At 42.7% G+C, this 20,346-nt stretch overlaps 1 protein-coding gene across 2 annotated transcripts in view; it reads right to left on the bottom strand.

Annotated features, from left to right (window-relative positions):
- Positions 1 to 5,669, bottom strand: part of LOC126278124 (low-density lipoprotein receptor-related protein 1) — a 688,899-nt gene extending 683,230 nt beyond the window's left edge. Inside the window, exon 1 of one of the 2 annotated variants that reach the window (XM_049978010.1) lies at positions 5,415 to 5,669. In XM_049978010.1, coding sequence (XP_049833967.1) covers positions 5,415 to 5,505 — 91 coding nt within the window. In that variant the 5' untranslated portion in view covers positions 5,506 to 5,669. The remainder of the gene's footprint in view (positions 1 to 5,414) is intronic. The other variant, XM_049978009.1, reaches the window with a different exon arrangement.
- Positions 5,670 to 20,346: the final 14,677 nt, after the last annotated feature.

Raw genomic sequence — 20,346 nt, 5'->3', positions numbered from 1 at the left:
TCGCTGGTTCGAATCCTGTCTCCGGCACGGATGTGTGTGATGTCCTTAGTTAGGTCTAAGTAATTCTAAGTCTAGGGAACTTATGACAAAAATGGTTCAAATGGCTCTGAGCACTATGGGACTCAACTGCTGTGGTCATTAGTCCCCTAGAACTTAGAACTACTTAAACCTAACTAACCTAAGGACATCACACACATCCATGCCCGAGGCAGGATTCGAACCTGCGACCGTAGCAGTCGCACGGTTCCGGACTGTGCGCCTAGAACCGCGAGACCACCGCGGCCGGTGAACTTATGACCACAGATGTTATGTCCCATAGTGCTTAGAGCCACTTGAGCCATTTGAACAAACTAAACTATTTCTTCACGCCTCTGTATGCGTCCCTTCAAACGATCTATTTTTTTTAGCCAAGTTGCGCCATAAATTCCCTTTTTTCCTCAGTTATATTCAGTACAACATCTGTTAATCGATGTACCCTTCCATTCTTCAGCATGCTTCTGTAGCACAATATTTCAAAAGCTCCTATTCTGTTCTTGTCTGATACGCCTATCGTCCAAATTTCACTTCCGTACAGGGCAATATTCCAGAAAAATGCTTCCGGCAATGGTTTCCTAAGGCTGAAATTTATCATATATATTACACGTTTCTTTTTCGAAAACCTAAAACTCTTACATCAAAACACGGAAATAAATAAATGCAGTATTATAGAACTATATCAGTCCTAATTCTGCTGCGCGGTTCTGAAAGACTGGGCACCCACAAAGCTAGTAAGAACAAAAATGTGGCGAGTAGAATGGTCAGAACGTGTAGTCTCTCAGATCACACATCAATTAATGACTCACGGAAATAACTAAATATACAGCCACTGCTATCGCAGAATACAGCCATTTCATTTGTGGCCACTTCTGTTGCAACTTTAATCCTTATCACGAATACTCTCAAGTGTACAACTGAACCTAAATGGAGCGAACGCCCAGTATTTCAACCATGTGGAAGACCCTCTGAAGAAAAATCTCGATGAAAACATGTAACTTATCGATACCTGACTTCCAGCAGTCGTCCAGATGAACTCGTACTAACTGCTAGTCGATCTAGGTATAACATTTTAACAATCCATGATTAGCTTTGTAATGGGATCTCATTTCGGATAAAGTGTTCCTTGGTACACATTCTGCGCGGAATTACTCGTAGCTGGAAATGTCTAGTCATAGGCCCGAGAACCATTGTGAGTCCAGAGTTTAATGAATTATGGACTCACAATAGTGTGGACTACAAAAAAGGAAGGAAGATTATGGTCTAACGATCCATGGACGTTAACAGAAGGAGCATAAGATCAGACTGGATGAAAAAAAATACACATTATCCTTTTCGAAGGAACCATCCTTTCATTTACCTTAAGCGAATAGGAAATCTATGGGAAAGCACAGTATGGATGGTCAGACGGAGATTCGAACCATGGTTCACATAAATGCGAGTCCCATACGCCAACCTCTGAGTCACCTTCTCGGTGTGAGGACTTAAGTTCAAATCCAACAAGCCATCTAGTTTCAGGTTTTCCCATAAATTTCTAAAACCACTCCGAGAGGGAGAGCGAGACAGTTCCTGTAAATAGGTATGGATAGATTTTCTTCCTGACTTCATCCATTCAGTTTTGGCGTCATATGCTGCAGTATTATTTATTTTACAAACTGGTTTTCGGCTGTTACGCCGTGATCAGGCACAAAGATAAGTATGTGGCACAGTGAAATTTTGTTGGATCAAAGATTTTGAATTACTATTGTATAGAGTATCTCCTTTCCAGAGATAAAAAACTTTAACGCTAGGTCTAGGAATAAAACAGGAGGAATTATTTCAGTGTAATAATCCCTCTTGTTTTATTCCTTCATCTAACGTTAACATTTTTCACTTCTGGAATTGGGTTGGGTTGATTTGGGGGGGAGAAGACCAGACAGCGAGGTCATCCGTCTCATCGGATTAGGGAAGGAAGTTGGCCGTGCCCTTTCAAAAGGAACCATCCCGGAATTTGCCTGGGGTGATTTAGGGAAATCACGGAAAACCTAAATCAGCATGGCCGGACGCGGGATTGAACCGTCGTCCTCCCGAATGCGAGTCGAGTGTCTAGCCACTGTGCCACCTCGCTCGGTTCTGGAATTGGAATACTATGTATGTACACTAGTTTAAAATATTTTACCCAACAATATTTCACTGCACCACATACTAATCTTTGTACCTGATTATGGCGTGACAGCCAAAAACAGATTTGAGAAATAAATAATAAATATTGTTGAATATTACACCAGTGTTGTGTGTGTTTTCATTCAAAGTGTATAAAATATCCTACCAAGAAGCACGGAACAGTCAATGAACGCAACTGTATTTGTTTAATTTATGAAACCTGTAATACAATACGTGATACAAACGATACAGTATGACTACAATGAATAAGTGGGTTTCGAGGGACAAATACTAATAAAACTTAAATAAAAAATTCTGCGTTCATAATCGATTTACTTAACAACATTGCCGGAAGGTGTGGCCGTGCGGTTCTAGGAGCTTCAGTCTGGAACCGCGCGACCGCTACGGTCGCAGACTCGAATCCTGCCTCGGATGTGTGTGATTAGGTTTAAGTAGTTCTAAGTTCTAGGGGACTGATGACCTCAGATGTTAAGTCCCATAGTGCTCAGAGCCATTTGAACCATAACAACCTTGGAATACAGAGGTTTAATCTTAACTTCACTATGGCAAGTGTAGGCTACCAAGACGCAAAACTCAGATTGCCAACGAATCGTTGGCAATTAAAGATGGAAGGAATCGCGGACAGATGGGGAAAAAAAAAAAAAAGAAGTCGCGATATTTGTTCTTCTTGGTCTGTTGGGTTCGTGAAGCTACAGTTTGACTGCAGCTCGACACTGAGATACTACGAGGATGACATTGGAACAGACTGCCCATGTCCTTATCAGCACCTTGAACAGACTTTTAGTATCGCTCAAATTTGAGAAACACAAGATAACTTCTGTACTACATCCGCTGATAAAGGGTTCAGTACCATTTTTCCCTTCTTTTCCTAATTTATATCATGGCGAGTATACAGTTGAGTTTTTTTTTGTGGCAAAAATGAACTAGTTTTTCTTTTTACATTTATTCATCCACCACTTCTTTTTAATTTCTACGCCATCACTGTCAGGTGGAAACAGTGAAAAACGCTATAATATCATATCAGTAACGCATAAACACAAGATTTAGTAGCATGCAGCATCCCCTGGATCTTTTTCATCTTCCAAGACGACAAACTACGTGGTGGTCACTTAGTGGAGTTACAAAAATCGTTTACACGTCACCGGTTACAATTTATATTATCCACTTCATAACGATGATGTGAGCATTGAAGCTCATAATGAACTAATTAATTGTTGTCCAATGCATAAGATTCAGCCTCCGTTCACAGTCCTTAAAATGCAGTTAACTACGTCTGAATCTATTACAAAACAGTACCACAGCAGTCATCTCTGTGCATCGGTGTGTACTACAGGAAATTCTCACTGAATGGTTCGTCTTCGTCTACCAGTATTTAAATAGTAAATTTAAAGAGTGCACCTTATTGTTGATGCCAGTCTGGAACTGACGACGCATAATGAATCCGTTCGCGACTAAATGACTGCCATCAGTTCACTAAATATAAATGCGATTATTTCAATTCATTGTTGAAATGGAAGTTAAAACAACGCGCAAAGATAGGGAATGAACGCTGGCGAAGCCAAAGGCAAGCCATGCAGATTTAGACACCGTAAAGGCTAACAAAGCAACAATATGAACAATCATAGTTCGTTCCCAGTCTTTTCAAACGTGAGAAACGGATTTTTACGGAAAACGCAGCACATTAGAAGGTGAAAGTGCATCACCCAACGGTTACGGCTACTGACCCACTGTCCCGCTAAACAGCTACTTCATTTTTATCCTCTCGACTCCACTATTCATATCGCCCCATAACGAAGCACCTTCTCCCGCTTTCACTTTTTCGTGCCAACTAAGTGCTTTATGCAGATTTCAGAAGTAGTGCAAGTGTGGAAACTATGCAGAAATGATTTTCACGTGAAATATCACAAGCCACTTCCTTGGTACGCTTCGAGGCATACACTAAAACAAAATGCTGCGAACTTTCGTATTGCGGCACAAAATATGAGCGTATGCATCGTAACCAGAATACACAAACGACTCTTTGACTGCACCACATTACCGGATTATTTAATACAAATAGAACAAAGTTCCACTATGCTCTGATGGTTTCGAATTTAAATCCAAATTACTCCTGCTTATTGTGACGTTTTTAAATACTTTTGTTCTGTATTTACATTGCATTCTTGATCACTTATTGGGCGTGAAGCAGTACTTGTCCACCCACGAGTCTCTTGCTCCGTTCATAATGACCTCGATGTCGACAGACAATGAACTCTGAACTTACTGTACCAGTGCGCCATCTCTGATGACCTCGCTGTCACCACACTTTAATTTCGTAACAAAAGTTATAATATTTCGTTTCAGAAACATACAGAACGAAGGCTCTGCTGTACGCGAATAGGCGTCCTACATGTTCATTGCCGGAGCAGGATTTTCTGACACCAGTCGTACTTCACAGATCTCATGAGAACCGTTAAAACGTTTACTGAATATGAAAAATTTATATGAAATGCTTTGCTTGGCATATATTTGGTATTAATATTGGTCCACAAATTATTTCCTTTGTAAACAAAGCTTGTTTTTTTTTCTTCTTGAAACCAGTATACGGTTTCGAGGTCTCGAAAAGTGTGCGATAAATCGTCTTAAATGTGAATCTGAACGATTGGGGCCTAGCTTTGACTCGTCCATTCTATAGCGCACACATCCGATTTCAAGTTCAAACACTGCGGAACAAACGTCAGACGAATGGCTCTTCTCAGGTGCTACAATACAAAACAAAGCATCTTACCGTCATGATGCCTTTCTCGCAGAATTTAAGTACTGAAAGTAGTTAAGTATGGTTCAACTGTGCCTTTCCTAAGATACCTCAGCAAATAATTCACAACTTATTTCTTTACTGATCACCACAGCCAACAGTGAAAATATCTATACGTCTGTGATGTCGCAGCTCGACATATTCTATACGAACAGCAAGGAAAGTGGGAGAGAACAAAACATATCACACGTTAATTAATACTCGCAGTTTTGCTCTATCGGCCATGGCTGTAGGTACCATTCTCGCAGAAACAACCAGCACTTCAATTCCAAACAAATCAAGCAATTACTTGAAAAACAGCTAGTTTCGTACCGGTGTATGGATGAGACGAAGTACAAGCTATAGCAAATTTCACAATATTTGAAACTCAACAATCGAAACTTTCGTGAGTTAAACACATTCATCTGAATTCGGCGATACTTACAATCGTCATAATGTTGCTGCCATCCACGATGTTGGTCGAAGCAAGCCATCAGCACAAGTAAAGCACCCACACAAAGTACGTGATGCCTCATTTTCGTTTTCTTTTTTACCAGAAAACGAACAGCAGTATTTTATTATTTCCAATTGCTGCTCTACACTATGATAAACCGGGCATTGTTCGGTTACGAAAGCGAAACAATCTACACTCTCCTCTCAACGACCGTCCGCGACGCCGTCCGCGGAGCGACTGAAAGGCTCCGGACGCGACTAGCGTCCAGCGATATTACGTACAGCGCCAGAGATGTTAAGCGCAGCACCGATGACACAACGCGCCGCTGTAGCGCACTTTGCGCTCATTTTCAAAGATGGTGTTTTACTGAACATGCTGTCTTTCGTAGCAGATAAATTGTTTATGATTATATTTACAGATTCGAGTCAGATGGTAATAATAATACATCATATGTGATAGCTGTATGTTTGAGATTCTTGCAGTGCTCAACATATTTTGGAACTAAATTCCTTTTTAGAGGGTTTTCAGCACCAAAATGAATCAGGCATCAGAAAAACAGTAGGCGCAATGCTACTGAATATGATTTACACCATTATTAAATAAGTCTCGAAGCTATAGTCGTGTCGCAGACTAAAATCTCACTCCGCGAACAGACGTTAGGGAGAAGATGTACTAGGATACGAACAGCGTGAAGTGAAAAATTATTTCCTTTAGCACATTGGTGCTTTGGATCAGTCTCCAGGGGCAGGCTTCGTGAGGTTATTTACATGCTGATTTTATGTGTTTCTATAAATATGTAGAGCGGCATAAATTTAATACTGCAGGTAAGTACACAACATCCTCATGTTTAATACTCACCTGTACATGACTAAGTATAGAGTGTGAATCATTTAACACCAGCACCGCAGATATTTCAGACGTGGAAGGCGCTATCGAAATGCGGTTTTCACATAATTGAATTGTAAGTAACGGTACGTATTTACAATAAATACCAAGATTTTGGGAAGTTTCTGAAAGTGCAGTTAAGTCACAAATATTTAAATGAACAGAGTCTATTGACAGAAAAATCCTAAGAGTGGCGTAAAAGAGAATGTCAGAGGTATATGTCGCGGGAAGCTTGTGGAAGTAGTTTACGAATTAACGTATTGTGAACACTGCAGACACCGACAGCTGTTTATTCCATTGTATTTCTTAGATGCTAGGCGAAGGCGAGGACGTTATGCGTTTTTACGAGTACGTTGTGTTGTATGTACACTGCGATTGCTTTGCGACGGTGCTGTCAGTTATTATCTGATAGTGTACACAGTAGGACGTGCTTGGAAGATGGTATTTCCCAAAGCGGACATGTTCATGGTTTATGGTGAATGAAATAAGAATGCCGTTCGTACGTGTAACGTGGGCACCGAAAGATTTCCCAATAGACGTCAACAATTGCTAGAGTTATTTGCGATCCTCTACAAACAATGACGTGCAATTCGTGGTGTAACGCCTAAGACACGTAACAGAACGAAACGTTTGACTGTCCGGGAGGGTGAAATTAATGTTCTGATTGCTGTAACAGCAGATCCGCAAAGTAGTTCTCTTGCGATCGCACGATGAAGCGGCATGCCACAGGCAAGTGTATTACGTGTTCTCCATCGTCATAAGTTCCATCCCTATCACGTCTCTCTCCATCAAGTGGTGTCTGGAAACGATTTTGCGAATCCTGTGAACTTCTGTGTATGGGCTTTAAGGCATGATACTCTGGACGTGTCGTGCATCTTGTTTACGGATGAAACAACATTTACTAACCATGACCAAGTAAATCTCAGGAACATGCACTACTGTCTGTTGAATATCCCCATAGGCTTCGTCAGGCGGCCAATCAGCTTCCATGGTGTTTAAACGTGTGGTGTGGAACTGTGTAACATTACCTCATAGGTCTGTTGTAAGTAGAGGCATCACTGTATCTCAACCTCCTAATGGACAGTCTTCCACAGATATTAAACGTTTCCCTTTATACGCCTACTACGGGGAACCCGTGATATCATCATGACGGTTGTCCGGCCATTAGTGCACGAATTACAACTGCGCACCTTCAGGGATTGTTTTCATATCGATGGATTGAACGAAGAAGACGTGCACGTTAGCAGGCCTGTTCCTCGGATCTGACACTATTACTACTGCCTGCAGTGCAGTTTCCGCTTAAATGTTAGATCTTGTACAGGAATAGTTGCATGTCGGACTGCAAGCTTGTATTGACTCTGGTCATGGTCATTTTGAGTCCAGTCTTTGAGGGAACATTAGTTCTTTACGTGTGACTGCACAGACGTACTGTATTCACCTGTGCTTGGCTTTCGTTTGCCCTAGGCAATGTACCATTTTACGAGGTGCATTCAAGTTCTAAGGCCTTCGATTTTTTTGTAATTAACTACTCACCCGAAGTCGATGAAACTGGCGTTACTTCTCGACGTAATTGCTCTGCAGACGTACACATTTTTCACGACGCTGACGCCATGATTCCATGGCAGCGGCGAAGGCTTCTTTAGGAGTTTGTTTTGACCACTGGAAAATCGCTGAGGCAATAGCAGCACGGCTGGTGAATGTGCGGCCACGACGAGTGTCTTTCATTGTTGGAAAAAGCCAAAAGTCAGGTCAGGTGAGTAGGGAGCATGAGGAATCACTTCAAAGTTGTTATCACGAAGAAACTGTTGCGCAACGTTAGCTCGATGTGCGGGTGCGTTGTCTTGATGAAACAGCACACGCACAGCCCTTCCCAGACGTTTTTGTTGCAGTGCAGGAAGGAATTTGTTCTTCAAAACATTTTCGTAGGATGCACCTGTTACCGTAGTGCCTTTTGGAACGCAATAGGTAAGGATTACGCCCTCGCTGTCCCAGAACATGGACACCATCATTTTTTCAGCACTGGCGGCTACCCGAAATTTTTTTGACGGCGGTGAATCTGTGTGCTTCCATTGAGCTCACTGGCGCTTTGTTTCTGGATTGAAAAATGGCATCCACGTCTCATCCATTGTCACAACCAACGAAAAGAAAGTCCCATTCATGCTGTCGTTGCGCGTCAACATTGCTTGGCAACATGCCACACAGGCAACCATGTGGTCGTCCGTCAGCATTCGTGGCACCCACCTGGATGACACTTTTCGCATTTTCAGGTCGTCATGCAGGATTGTGTGCACAGAACCCACAGAAATGGCAACTATGGAGACGATCTGTTCAACAGTCATTCGGCGATCCCCCAAAACAATTCTCTCCACTTTCTCGATCATGTCGTCAGACCGGCTTGTGCGAGCCCGAGGATGTTTCGGTTTCTTGTCAAACAATGTTCTGCTTTCATTAAACTGTCGCACCCACGAACGCACTTTCGACACATCCGTAACTCCATCACCACATGTCTCCTTCAACTATCGATGAATTTCAATTGGTTTCACACCGGGCAAATTCAGAAAACGAATGATTGCATGCTGTTCAAGTAAGGAAAACGTCGCCATTTTAAGTATTTAAAACAGTTCTCATTCTCGCCACTGGCGGTAAAATTCCATCTGCCGTATGGTGCTGCCATCTCTGGGGCGTATTGACAAAGAACGCGGCCTCATTTTAAAATAATGTGCATGTTTCTATCTCTTTCCAGTCCCGAGAAAAAAAATCGGAGGCCTTAGAACTTGAATGCACCTCACGACACGACACCTCCGGACACGTATTAACATCCGTGTAGGACAGCACATACACACCCATGTCTGATACATTCTTTTCCGCTACCACATGGAACAAACAGCTATCGGTGATTACTATATCTTGTAAACTACTTGAACAAGGCTCCTCCAACATTGACATTGTAATCTACTGTACTTCGATTGTGGTACTGTCAATAAGCTTCGTTCCATTGAAATGCCTGTACCATTTGTAAATAAATACACACTAGAAACTGATAACACTCTGTGTATGCTGTAAAGGCGGGGCCTTGCCAACCATTCTAACCAGTGAAATCAACACATTAATGGCGTCTTCCATACCTGAAATATTTTCGGTGCAAAATTTCTGAGATTCACCCTGTATGTTGCAGAATATGATTAATGTGCTATACTTTGTTAATCCTAAGTTCCATACAGTCGTAAACATTGCAATATGTTTTGTCACGTTTGTTGTTACCTCACTGGGGTCTCCTTCTCGCGGAGCGTAAATCACAACCATATGGTATGTGTGGGCTACAGCCTCGCAGCTCAAAGGCATCGTTTGGATTTGTAGTCTGACACAGCGAGGGGCAAATTTTTAAAAATATCTATACATACTGTACACAAATATATGAATGATATCGATATTTACGGAAATTGTAGATAGTGCAGACTAAAATATCAATATTTTGATATATCGGTCGAACTTTTTCAGATTTACAGGATTTAAAAAATTGATCAAAGCCACAGAAATGATTACCAAACATTTAATAATTGAGAAATACTTTATTAAGTATATTAACACTATATTAATCCATAAAGACAAACAATCTACTATAAAATCACTTATAACAAATAACTAATTAAGGAAACAAACAACAATCAGCGACAGACATCAATAGAACTCTTAGTTTATGTTCACTCTGTCAGTCTACTTCTGTTATTTGGCGCAACTAAATTTGTTAAGGGAGCCATTCTTTCGGACTAAACGGAAGAGTCTTGGCATTTTAAGTATTTCTGAGCGTTTTCTGACAAAAGAAGTGCGAAATGACGAGTGTCAATCCAGATATGGATGTTCTAGATTGTTCGCCGAATCGTCAATAGACGGAATGCACCATGCTGTATGCTAGACTGAGTTGCGCTGTTCTTGTGAATACTGCTCGTGCCAGAGATGCCTGACATACGACGAGTCAGCGGAAGCGAAATTGGTTACACAAAAGAAACGTCGCGAGTGAAACACTTTTGATATGTGTTCTGAGCGTAAAATAATGTATTTACTATAATTATTTCAGACAACAGAGCCCATTTTCCATTAAATACCAGTGCGATAATGTATGAGACTTTTCTGTCGAGTCCATCTTTTGTTGATACAGGCATTTACATTTTGCCTCACAGTTGGGAGAAGAGAGCGGTAATTTCCACGATTCTCGTACAGAGCTGTCACCAAGCGTATGTGTTTTGAGCCTCGTCCCTGTTCATTTGCAACGTAGATTAGAAATAACAAACAATTAAGAGCCTTTCATCAATATGCAGTATAGATATATTTATGTTCAAATCTGGTTCTCATTTTAAGCACTGAACAGGTAATTAAATTAAGTCCTTTGTAAGACATTTACTATGAGATTGCAAAGATCACTAGTAACTGAAATGAGCAAGAAATCTGTCGATGAGAACTATAGTGCCTCTAAGTCAAGAAAAGAGAGACAATAAAAATATCGCTTTTGATATTTATTTATTTAATATACGAGTAGATGATTCAGCACATAGATAATTCAATTACGACGACACAAATCGATTATACTATGGAAAAAATATCGATATTATAATATATCGATGTTCTTGCCCATCCATAATCTGACATTTATTTATACAGATGCTGGCAATCCGGGTATATAAAACTACTGTGCAGTAAACATAGATGTTGCGTTACTGCAACGGCTCAGCAGTTCAAATTCACACTGACTGAGAAAGTTAACTGCACGCACAGATATAATCTTCTTGTTTTTGGGTGTTTAAGAACGCGAAACCACTGCAGTCTGCAGACGTCGTCTTTGTAGATTCAAAGTGCGCTATCTTGTTTGGATGCAGTAGTGGTTCACGCAACAAGCTTATTTTAAACATCTGCGAATGCAGTAAATATAATACTGCGAAGGAACCAACAGAAAGGTACCAACCTATGGAACAGGAGACTTAAAATCAGATTTACATAAAAAATATAATGCTTTTGAAACCACGAGCAGGCAGATGTAACTCTCACGTTTACACGCAAAAATGAATGTTGAAGATTAACATGTCGTTGACGACTCGGTGATTAGAGACGGATTACAGGCTCGGACTGGACGAATAAAAGGAAGGAAATCGGTCGTGCCTCTTTCAAAGGAACCATGATGGCGTTTATTTACCTTAATCCAATTAAGGCTACCATGGAAAATTTAAATCGGAATGGACGCATGGATATCGTCCAGAATTTCAGACCGTTGTCGGTAAAAGGACGAACAAGTAGTATGGAAATACCACCACGGCTTCAAAACACAGAAAAGCATCAACACTGTAAAAAGAAATAAGATGATGGAAAGCGTTATATGGATGAAGATAAGCTACAGTGGCAGACGGACCATCCACAACATAGGGTGCCCGATAAATAAAAAAAAAGGGAGGGAGAACACCCAGAAGGGGAGGAAGAAAGTAAATGAAACTCCGTAGGTTGAGAGGGTTGTTGAAGTAATTTCAGACATTAGAATATCGCTACAAATTTATGAACAAATTCGCTGTGTGAGACAAAAGGAACCATCGCGGCATTTGCCTGATGCGATTTACGAAAATCTCTGGAAGCTAAATCTAGATGGCCGGACGGGGATAATGAAATGCGAGTCCAGTGTGCCACTTTACTCGACGTGACGCCAGCAGTAATCTCGCTGTGTGTCCGCAAAACATTGTACTATCTCTGGTCTGTATGCATGCACTGATTCGCTTGAGCAGGGTCTCAATAAGCCGTTGTATCCTCTTCTGTGACAAGATGGGCCACAACTGTCGCAACTGATCCCTGGCATCCTGTGTACTGGTAGTGAGAAGGGCTTGACGTGTGAGTTGTCCCAACGCGTCCTGTCTGGGTATGTTGCTGACCACTCGATGCCTCAACATCGCAAAGACTGAGCACAGCCCTGTGTGGACTGGCATTGTCGTGTTGAACAATGTCACCACGATACTGTCACATGAGGACGCAGGATTACCGCGACGTACCATTGTGCCATAACACCAGGACAAAAACGAAGATTTGACTTCAATGTTGGATCGACAATGTGGGCATTAGAGGTGGAGCACAAGCTTGGAAATATGGAGAAGGAAATTAGCCATGCCCTTTTCAGAGGAACCATCGCGGCATTTGCCTAGAGCAGGGCCGGCCAGACGCTGCACAGTGTGCAGACGTGCGGAAGTGCTGCACATGTGCTCACGTGTGCGACAGCGACATCTGTTATTAGACATGTGTCCTAAATGAACGGCGGCGGCTCCACTTCCCTGTTTATTTGGTACAAGCAAGAGCGCAACATACCCAGTCTTGTTTACCCCTGGTAGCCGTAACCTAAGCAGAGAGGTACTGAGAAATGGCAGGTACTGTGAAAAAGAAAAGGACGGGAGATCTATGTTCTCAGTCATTTAAAAATGATTGGGAACTGCAATTCTTTTTTGTAGCCGTTGGTGAAAACTTACAGTGTTTGCTATGTCGCCTAATAATAGGCGGCCAGCGTAAGTTTTCAGTTGAAAGACACTACAAGTGTAGTGTACTCAACAGTGAAGAACGGCAAGCAAAATGAAATGTCCTTAAGAAAATGGATGAGACACTTTAACTCGATTATCATTTCTCATGACCAGTGATAAACGTGTCTGGATTTATTCCTTTCATAATTAAAAATTATTGTTTACTAACTGTGCATTATTGCCTCATTCTGCTCCATATTACATTATTATCAGGAAAGTTGGTCATTAAACCGATTGTTCCAATGTACACTCAGTCGCAAAAGTATTCGGACAGTGGGAAGTTTCGTAATGATAACTCGAGAAACACTGACTATGAAACCCAAACATATTTATTAGCAATATATATGTGTAACAACATTAATTACAAAATAATTATTGTATTATTTCGTTTCCAAAACATAAATAACAGAAAAATTCACAACAAAAATGAAACATCCTGCACACCCTGCTGCTACAAAAGTATTCGGACACTGTCCAATAAATGTTCATAAGTTGTACGACGAAAATGTTGATACCTTGTGGGTCCAACTTTCGTTTTCAATATGTCCTCCAATCTCGTAGGCATACTTTCCACGAGTTTTTTCGTGAAATCTGGGCCTATATGTGCCCATTCTTGGCGCAGTTTCTTTTTCAAGGCCTCCTTCGTATATATGTTGTCTGTGCGGAGGGTTCGTTTCAATTTATCCCGCAAATGTTAGTTTGGGTTAAGGTCTGGTGATTGGGGAGGGGGATGCAATACTTTCGGGCAATCGAAGAGCAACCACATTTGTACAATATGCGCGGTATACTTGGGATCGCCGGCCGCGGTGGTCTCGCGGTTCCAGGCGCGCAGTCCGGAACCGTGCGACTGCTACGGTCGCAGGTTCGAATCCTGCCTCGGGCATGGATGTGTGTGATGTCCTTAGGTTAGTTAGGTTTAAGTAGTTCTAAGTTCTAGGGGACTGATGACCACAGCAGTTGAGTCCCATAGTGCTCAGAGCCATTTTTTTAATGCTTGGAATCATTATCTTGATAAAAATGAAAGTTGTCGCAATACCTAGATGTCGTGCACTCTGCTTCAAATGTCCTCGCAGTATATTCAAATACGCTTCCTTGTTCATCGTATCATCAATGAACACTAAATCACCCACACCACTGCCGGACATGCATGTCCACACCATGATGCTCCCACCTCCAAACTTTACTGTTGGTTTGAGGTTCCTGGGATTGAGCTCTTCATTGGTCTTTCGCCACACGTTTGCCTTTCTGTCGCTTTGCCATAACGTAAATTTACATTAGTCGCGAAATATCAGCCGATTCCAGCAAGCCTGATCGTATTCGGCGTATTCCCTCGCAAACTGCATACATTTCTTCTGGTTCACTGCATTTATTAATGGCTTTCGCTGTGCCACTCGACCATCGTACTGCGATCGTGGTAGTACTCTCCTCACGGTTTCGGGATGAACTTCTATACCAAGGTCTCCCTCCACCTCACTTGCAATTCGTGTGGCAGATATTTTCGGATTCTGTTGTACCTTTCGCAGAATCACACGTTCATCTCTCTGTGAAAATGTCCGTGGTCGTCCTGTACAGTAACGGAATTCCAATCGGTCTTCTTTCTCGAATTGTTTAAAAAAGTCGTGAACTGTACTTTTCTTCATGTTCACTACTGCGGCAATTTCACATCAAGTTTTCCCCTTCGCGTGATGATAAACGACAAGTTGCCTTTGCTCGAACGTAGAACACTTCCCTCTGCGTCCCATCGTCGACCCGCACAGGCTCGCGATACGTGTTTACTAATCATCGCTATCGTCTCGCGGAAATGTCGGGCACACTGCAGTCGCTTCACCCTCTGTGCGTCTCGGAATGAACTATTCTCTCACGTTGTCCGCCTTCGTCCGAATACTTTTGTTGCACCTTCCCATCCCGTTTCCTGGAAACATTACGTAACAGACACATATCCAACAACAATTTTTCGTATTTGACACGTGTTTCACGTTGCGACATCGTTCCCAGAGTCCCAAATACATTACAAAGTGCAATTTCTGTATTTGTTCATGCGGAAAACTGCAAAATTACGCGCCGTTACGTGCTGTCCGAATACTTTTGCGACTGAGTGTATACTTACATTTAGCGTTTTCTTTTAACGCGTGAAGGGCTACGCTCAGCTAAAGTCGATAAAACGTAACATTCATCTAATTGTCGGTTATTATGCAGATTTCAGACGGAACTGATGAAAGATATAGTAATAATTGTATTGAAATAACAGGTGATCATCGAGAAGTCTGCGGTTATCATTCTGTTCAGAGGTAAGCGAGACAGAAATTATGTGGGTGTAACTGAGGGCATCGAGAATAAGTTTAATGTTATTAGAAATCATGAATAAGGTTCGTTGGAAGTCGCTAAGTGCTCTCTTTCTTAAATACTAGATCAAAAACATTACGCGGTTCTAGGCGCGCAGTCCGGAACCGTGCGACTGCTACGGTCGCAGGTTCGAATCCTGCCTCGGGCATGGATGTGTGTGTGTCCCTAGGTTAGTTAGGTTTAAGTAGTTTTAAGTTCTAGGGGACTAATGACCACAGCAGTTGAGTCCCATAGTGCTCAGAGCCATTTGAACCAAAAACATTACGCACATTTACGTGCCGTCAGTCAGGCTGCCTTAATAAAAACCCACGGTTGTTAACTGTATTACTTGTCTTACTTGGTTAAATTGTTAACATAAAAGTAGACATCGCAATGAGTAGACTGTGACAGTATTTTAAATGTTTAATACGCGAAATACCTTCCCATGGTTGGCTTGCAAGCTGTGGAAAGAGCACTAGAATGCTCCGGTATAGAGTATCCCACTAAATGGGTAAAGCGACATCTGTGCGTAGAAACATGCACTACAGGAACGCTGACGGCTGCGGCGTGCACACTGTGACCCGGAAATTGCACATGTGTAGGAGCACCGCACGCGTGCCGAATTTCTGGCCGGCCCTGGCCTAGAGTGATTTACGAACATCTCTAGAAACCTAAATCTAGATGACCGGACGGGGAACTTGCGATTGAGATGGTTGGTTGGTTGGTTTTTGGGGGAGGAGACCAGACAGCGTGGTCATCGGTCTCATCGGATTAGGGGCGGATGGGGAAGGAAGTCGGCCGTGCCCTTTGAAAGGAACCATCCCGGCATTTGCCTGGAGCGATTTAGGGAAATCAGGGAAAACCTAAATCTGTATGGCCGGACGCGGGATTGAACCGTCGTCCTCCCGAATGCGAGTCCAGTGTCGCGATTGAGAGACCAGAGTGCCACTTCACTCGATATGACGCCAGTGGTAATCTCGCTGTGTGTCTGCAAAACATTGGAAGCAGTTGACCTTCCCCCAGGTCGCCGAAAGATTCGCCGACGATGGTCATACAGGGTAGTGGAGTAACACGGTTAATTGATGAACACGGTACGATGCCATTTATCAGCAGTCCATGCTTTCTGATCATGGCATCACAACAAAGGCAGTCGTTTATGTTGTGGTGTTAACGGCAGTCTACCCATGGAACAGTCATTCCCTAGTCCGACTGCCGTTAGACTCCAGTCAATGGTGCGGATGTCGCAGGGAATCAGTTACTTGTCCCTGAGTGGCAGAAGAAGATGTGCTTTGTGCACAATATGGCGATCCTCCCTTGTAGTGATCGAACGTGGTCAACCTAACTGCATGCTTCATTTATCCATGCAGTCCAACATTGCGCCAGTGTACCATTAGAAAACACCAAAAATCTGGATATTACAAGGTTCAGCCAGTCATCCAAATGGAGATACACGAACTCGGTCAGGTACTGATATCGCAGTCTCACACGAGTGCGCAGCAACTCCACGTTCTTCACAGCGATCACTCAACAGCTGACGCTGTTGATGCCACCAGGCTGGGTAGCTACACCACATTCGATCAAACCCCATATACTTTGGTGCCCATTCTGCCTGTTTCAGAGAACATATATCAGTTACGAAGGTGTACGTGTGAAACAACGCTGCGAGGCAGCTATCGTAGAGGCATAGCATGTGCAACAAAAAACTTAGGTAGGCCGTCGTTCCTCGGGAGTAACAGGGTTAGCTCGCCAGTGTCTGGCAGTGTCTGTTGCGATGCTCTGTAGTGGGCAGTTGCTTAATATTAAATATTCAGTGTAACTACGTCAGTGTTGTGTATTAATGATTTGTGGAGAGTTGAAGTAAAATTAATTAAGAAAATATTACTAATATTATTCTGAAATTTTGATGAAGAATTTTTCTACTTATTGTTACATAAATCTAAAATAAGGTAATCAGTATTCATATATTTATGAGCTTTTGCTGTAGAACGAATTAGAGTGAGACAAGCTTTGTATGTAACCCCAAGTTTTTTTATTTTATTTTTTCGTAAAGATCATTTATTTGTGTAAATGTAGTTTTTATGATATGCCTTGACAATTGCAAGTCAGTTTCACAGTATTGCTAGATTTTCAAGTAAGATATTACAGTCATTCTCGTCGACCATGTTCAGTTCCCAATTCCAAGTCGTTTTTATTTAAACAAATTCTAAATGTATCTCGGTCAAATATCTTTCTTTTTGGCTTTTGCAACTGTAGTTAATTTAGTAATGCTGACAGCAGAACAACGCATTATCCAAGGCGGCACCACTACAAGGTAAGAAATTTATTTCGCACAGTTTATGGATTTTCGCTCAAGGACCACTTTTGTACGTATTACAGGGCCGCAGTAAGATCGAGTAGATCTGAATGTACTTACCGCTAATTTGTCATTATCGCGCAAAGGTTTTAATTAGTTTGGGTTTACTGGTATTGCTTTCTTGGTAGGTGGTATCATGCCAAGGAGGAAACAAACTGCGTATGAGGTAGGACATGGTTCAAAATGGTTAAAATGGCTCTGAGCACTAGGGGACTTAATATCTGAGGGCATCAGTCCCCTATAACTTAGAACTACTTAAACCTAACTAACCTAAGGACATCACACGCATCCATTCCCGAGGCAGGATTCGAACCTGCTACCTAGAGGTCGCGCGGTTCCAGACTGAAGCGCGTAGAACCGCTCGGCACGATGGCCGGCTGTTGGACATGGTCCCCAAGGATAGAGACATACTTGTGTTGATCCACTGTACCTTCCAGAACGAAGAGGTTACTCAAGGAATGCCACGAAAACATTCCCCAGACCACAAAGCTTCCCTCCTCTGGTCCAAAACCTTCCAACGACTGTTGCAAGGCATACACGCCAATTCCATTTGCTCACTGGAGTATAAAACGTGAGTCACACGAGAACTTCTCTTGTCGCCACTCGGTGGACGTCCGCTGTATTGGTATGTAAATTCCAGCTTTTGTCGCCGATTAGCAGCAGTCAACATGGATGAAAGAACCAGACTCCCGCTGCAGAGGCCCATACTCTGAACAGTCGTTGAGCAGACACTGTGACCAGCTGCGTGTCTATTCGCCCATACAAATCTTTGCACCCATCATTCACCACTGTGATCTACAAGGGTTGAATGAAAAGTAATGCCTCTACCTTCGTTAATTGGGTTTGGAGGGGTATATTTTAATAAATCAAACGCAGAAATATCTTTAGAATGTGATCTTTTATTACCAATATCCACTTTTCCGCATAATCACCAGCCAGTTGGATACATTTCTGACAACGAAGAACAAGTTTTCTGAAGCCGCCACGGAAGAAGTCGAAAGTCTGTTTCCGCAACCCCACTCTCACAGTTCTCTCAACGTTTTCATCAGAAGCATAATAACGTCTCTGTAGATTGTCTTTCACTATCGAGAACAGATTAAAGTCAAAATGGTTCAAATGACTCTAAGCACTATGGGACTTAACATCTGAGGTCATCAGTCCCCTAGACTTAGAACTACTTAAACCTAACTAACCTAAGGACATCACACACAACCATGCCCGAGGCAGGATTCCAACCTGCGACCGAAGCAGCCGCGTGGTTCCGGACTGTAGTGCCTAGAACCGCTTGACCACCACAGCCGGCAGATAAAGTCAGACGGTGCTAAATCTGGACTGTATGGAGGATGCCGTACGGTGGTGAGATTCAGTCTCTGAAGTTCTGCTGTGGTGGCACGTGAAGAGTGTAGTTTGGCATTGTCATGCTTTAGGAAAACATTTCCCTTTTCCTTTTGGACCCTTGTTAGCCGTCATTTCAGAGTTCGCAGCGTTGTGGTGTAACACTCTGAATTTATTGTTGTTCCACGATCAAGGAAATCCACATGGATAACACCATCTGCGTCGCAGAACACTGTGGCCATGATTTTTCCAGCTGAGGGCTGCGTTTCGTCTCCGGGTCGTAATGGCGTACCCACGTTTTGTCTCCTGTCACAATTGGATGGAGAAAGGTGACACCTTCTGCTGTCAAGAATTCAATGACTGTACGTTGCTCAAACGCATTGACGACCGTCTGTACAGTGTTCCATCTTTACAATGTAACAACACAGCCGATCAATGCTAAGGCTTCCCGCCAACTGGAGCTGTAGAGAACAGGCTACGGAGCACCCCAGTACCTGCCGCATACCAACGCTGCCAACTGTTGAAGAGTTACGAAGGTGGAGGGATTACTTTTGAGTCAACCCTAGTATGATTCTAGGTACACCACTGTTGCTTCGTACCAGTTTTGGATAACCTCATTTTGCTACGCATGGTATACTTTAACCACAGCAGCACAAGAATAATTGAAAACTTAGCCGTTTCGGAAAGCCAATGTTCATGCCGATTTGGTCATCAGATAAAGTGTTAGATTTCCTCATTACTAAAACTACTGCACTGTACTCCCGTGTCTCCCGACACACTTTATATTCCCTCCACTGCTATTGCTTCCATTTGTCCTCTGTGAGTGTTTTTACACGTCGGTATCAAACATATGCAGTGGTGATATTAGTGTGGATGGACCGTGTATGACACAACATGTAGGGTATCTTACAGTGATGACTGAAAGTGAAAACATCATCTCAGACACACAAGGATTTTACGATGAGTTTGGTCTAGTGGTGTTTAGAAATGTTGCGTTCATCGCATTCTCCGACGCCAGGCAAGTGTTAACGAGGTATTTCACTATCATCACTTCACCCAAGCCATTTAGCTCAGAGCGCTGTGCTAAAACTCGAAAAATTGTTGTGGCTGACACCATTTTACCATGGAAATTGCTGGTATGATGATGGGGATATGGTGCCATCGCTCCAGACTTGTGATCATAAACACGGCATAGTATTGTGTTATATGGAATTGGGGACGTAAAAACGACGGGGAGGCTTCGTCCCCACTGTTGCCCTCAGTGGTTCACAACCCCACAACAGATTACAGAAGTCCACTCACCTCACCGCCACCCCACACCGAACCCAGGGTTATTGTGCGGTTCGGCCCCGAGTGGATCCTCCGGGAACGTCTCACAACAGACGAGTGTAAGCCCAATGTTTGCGTGGTAATTATGGTGTATGCGTAAGTGGAGAAAGTTGTTGCGCGGCAATCGCCGACATAGTGTAACTGAGGCGGAATAAGGGGA

Source organism: Schistocerca gregaria, chromosome 6 (assembly GCF_023897955.1).
Source record: "Schistocerca gregaria isolate iqSchGreg1 chromosome 6, iqSchGreg1.2, whole genome shotgun sequence".
NCBI classification, from domain to species: domain Eukaryota; kingdom Metazoa; phylum Arthropoda; class Insecta; order Orthoptera; family Acrididae; genus Schistocerca; species Schistocerca gregaria.
Note: the sequence above shows the minus strand (reverse complement) of the source record. Positions and strands in the feature narration are given on the sequence as shown.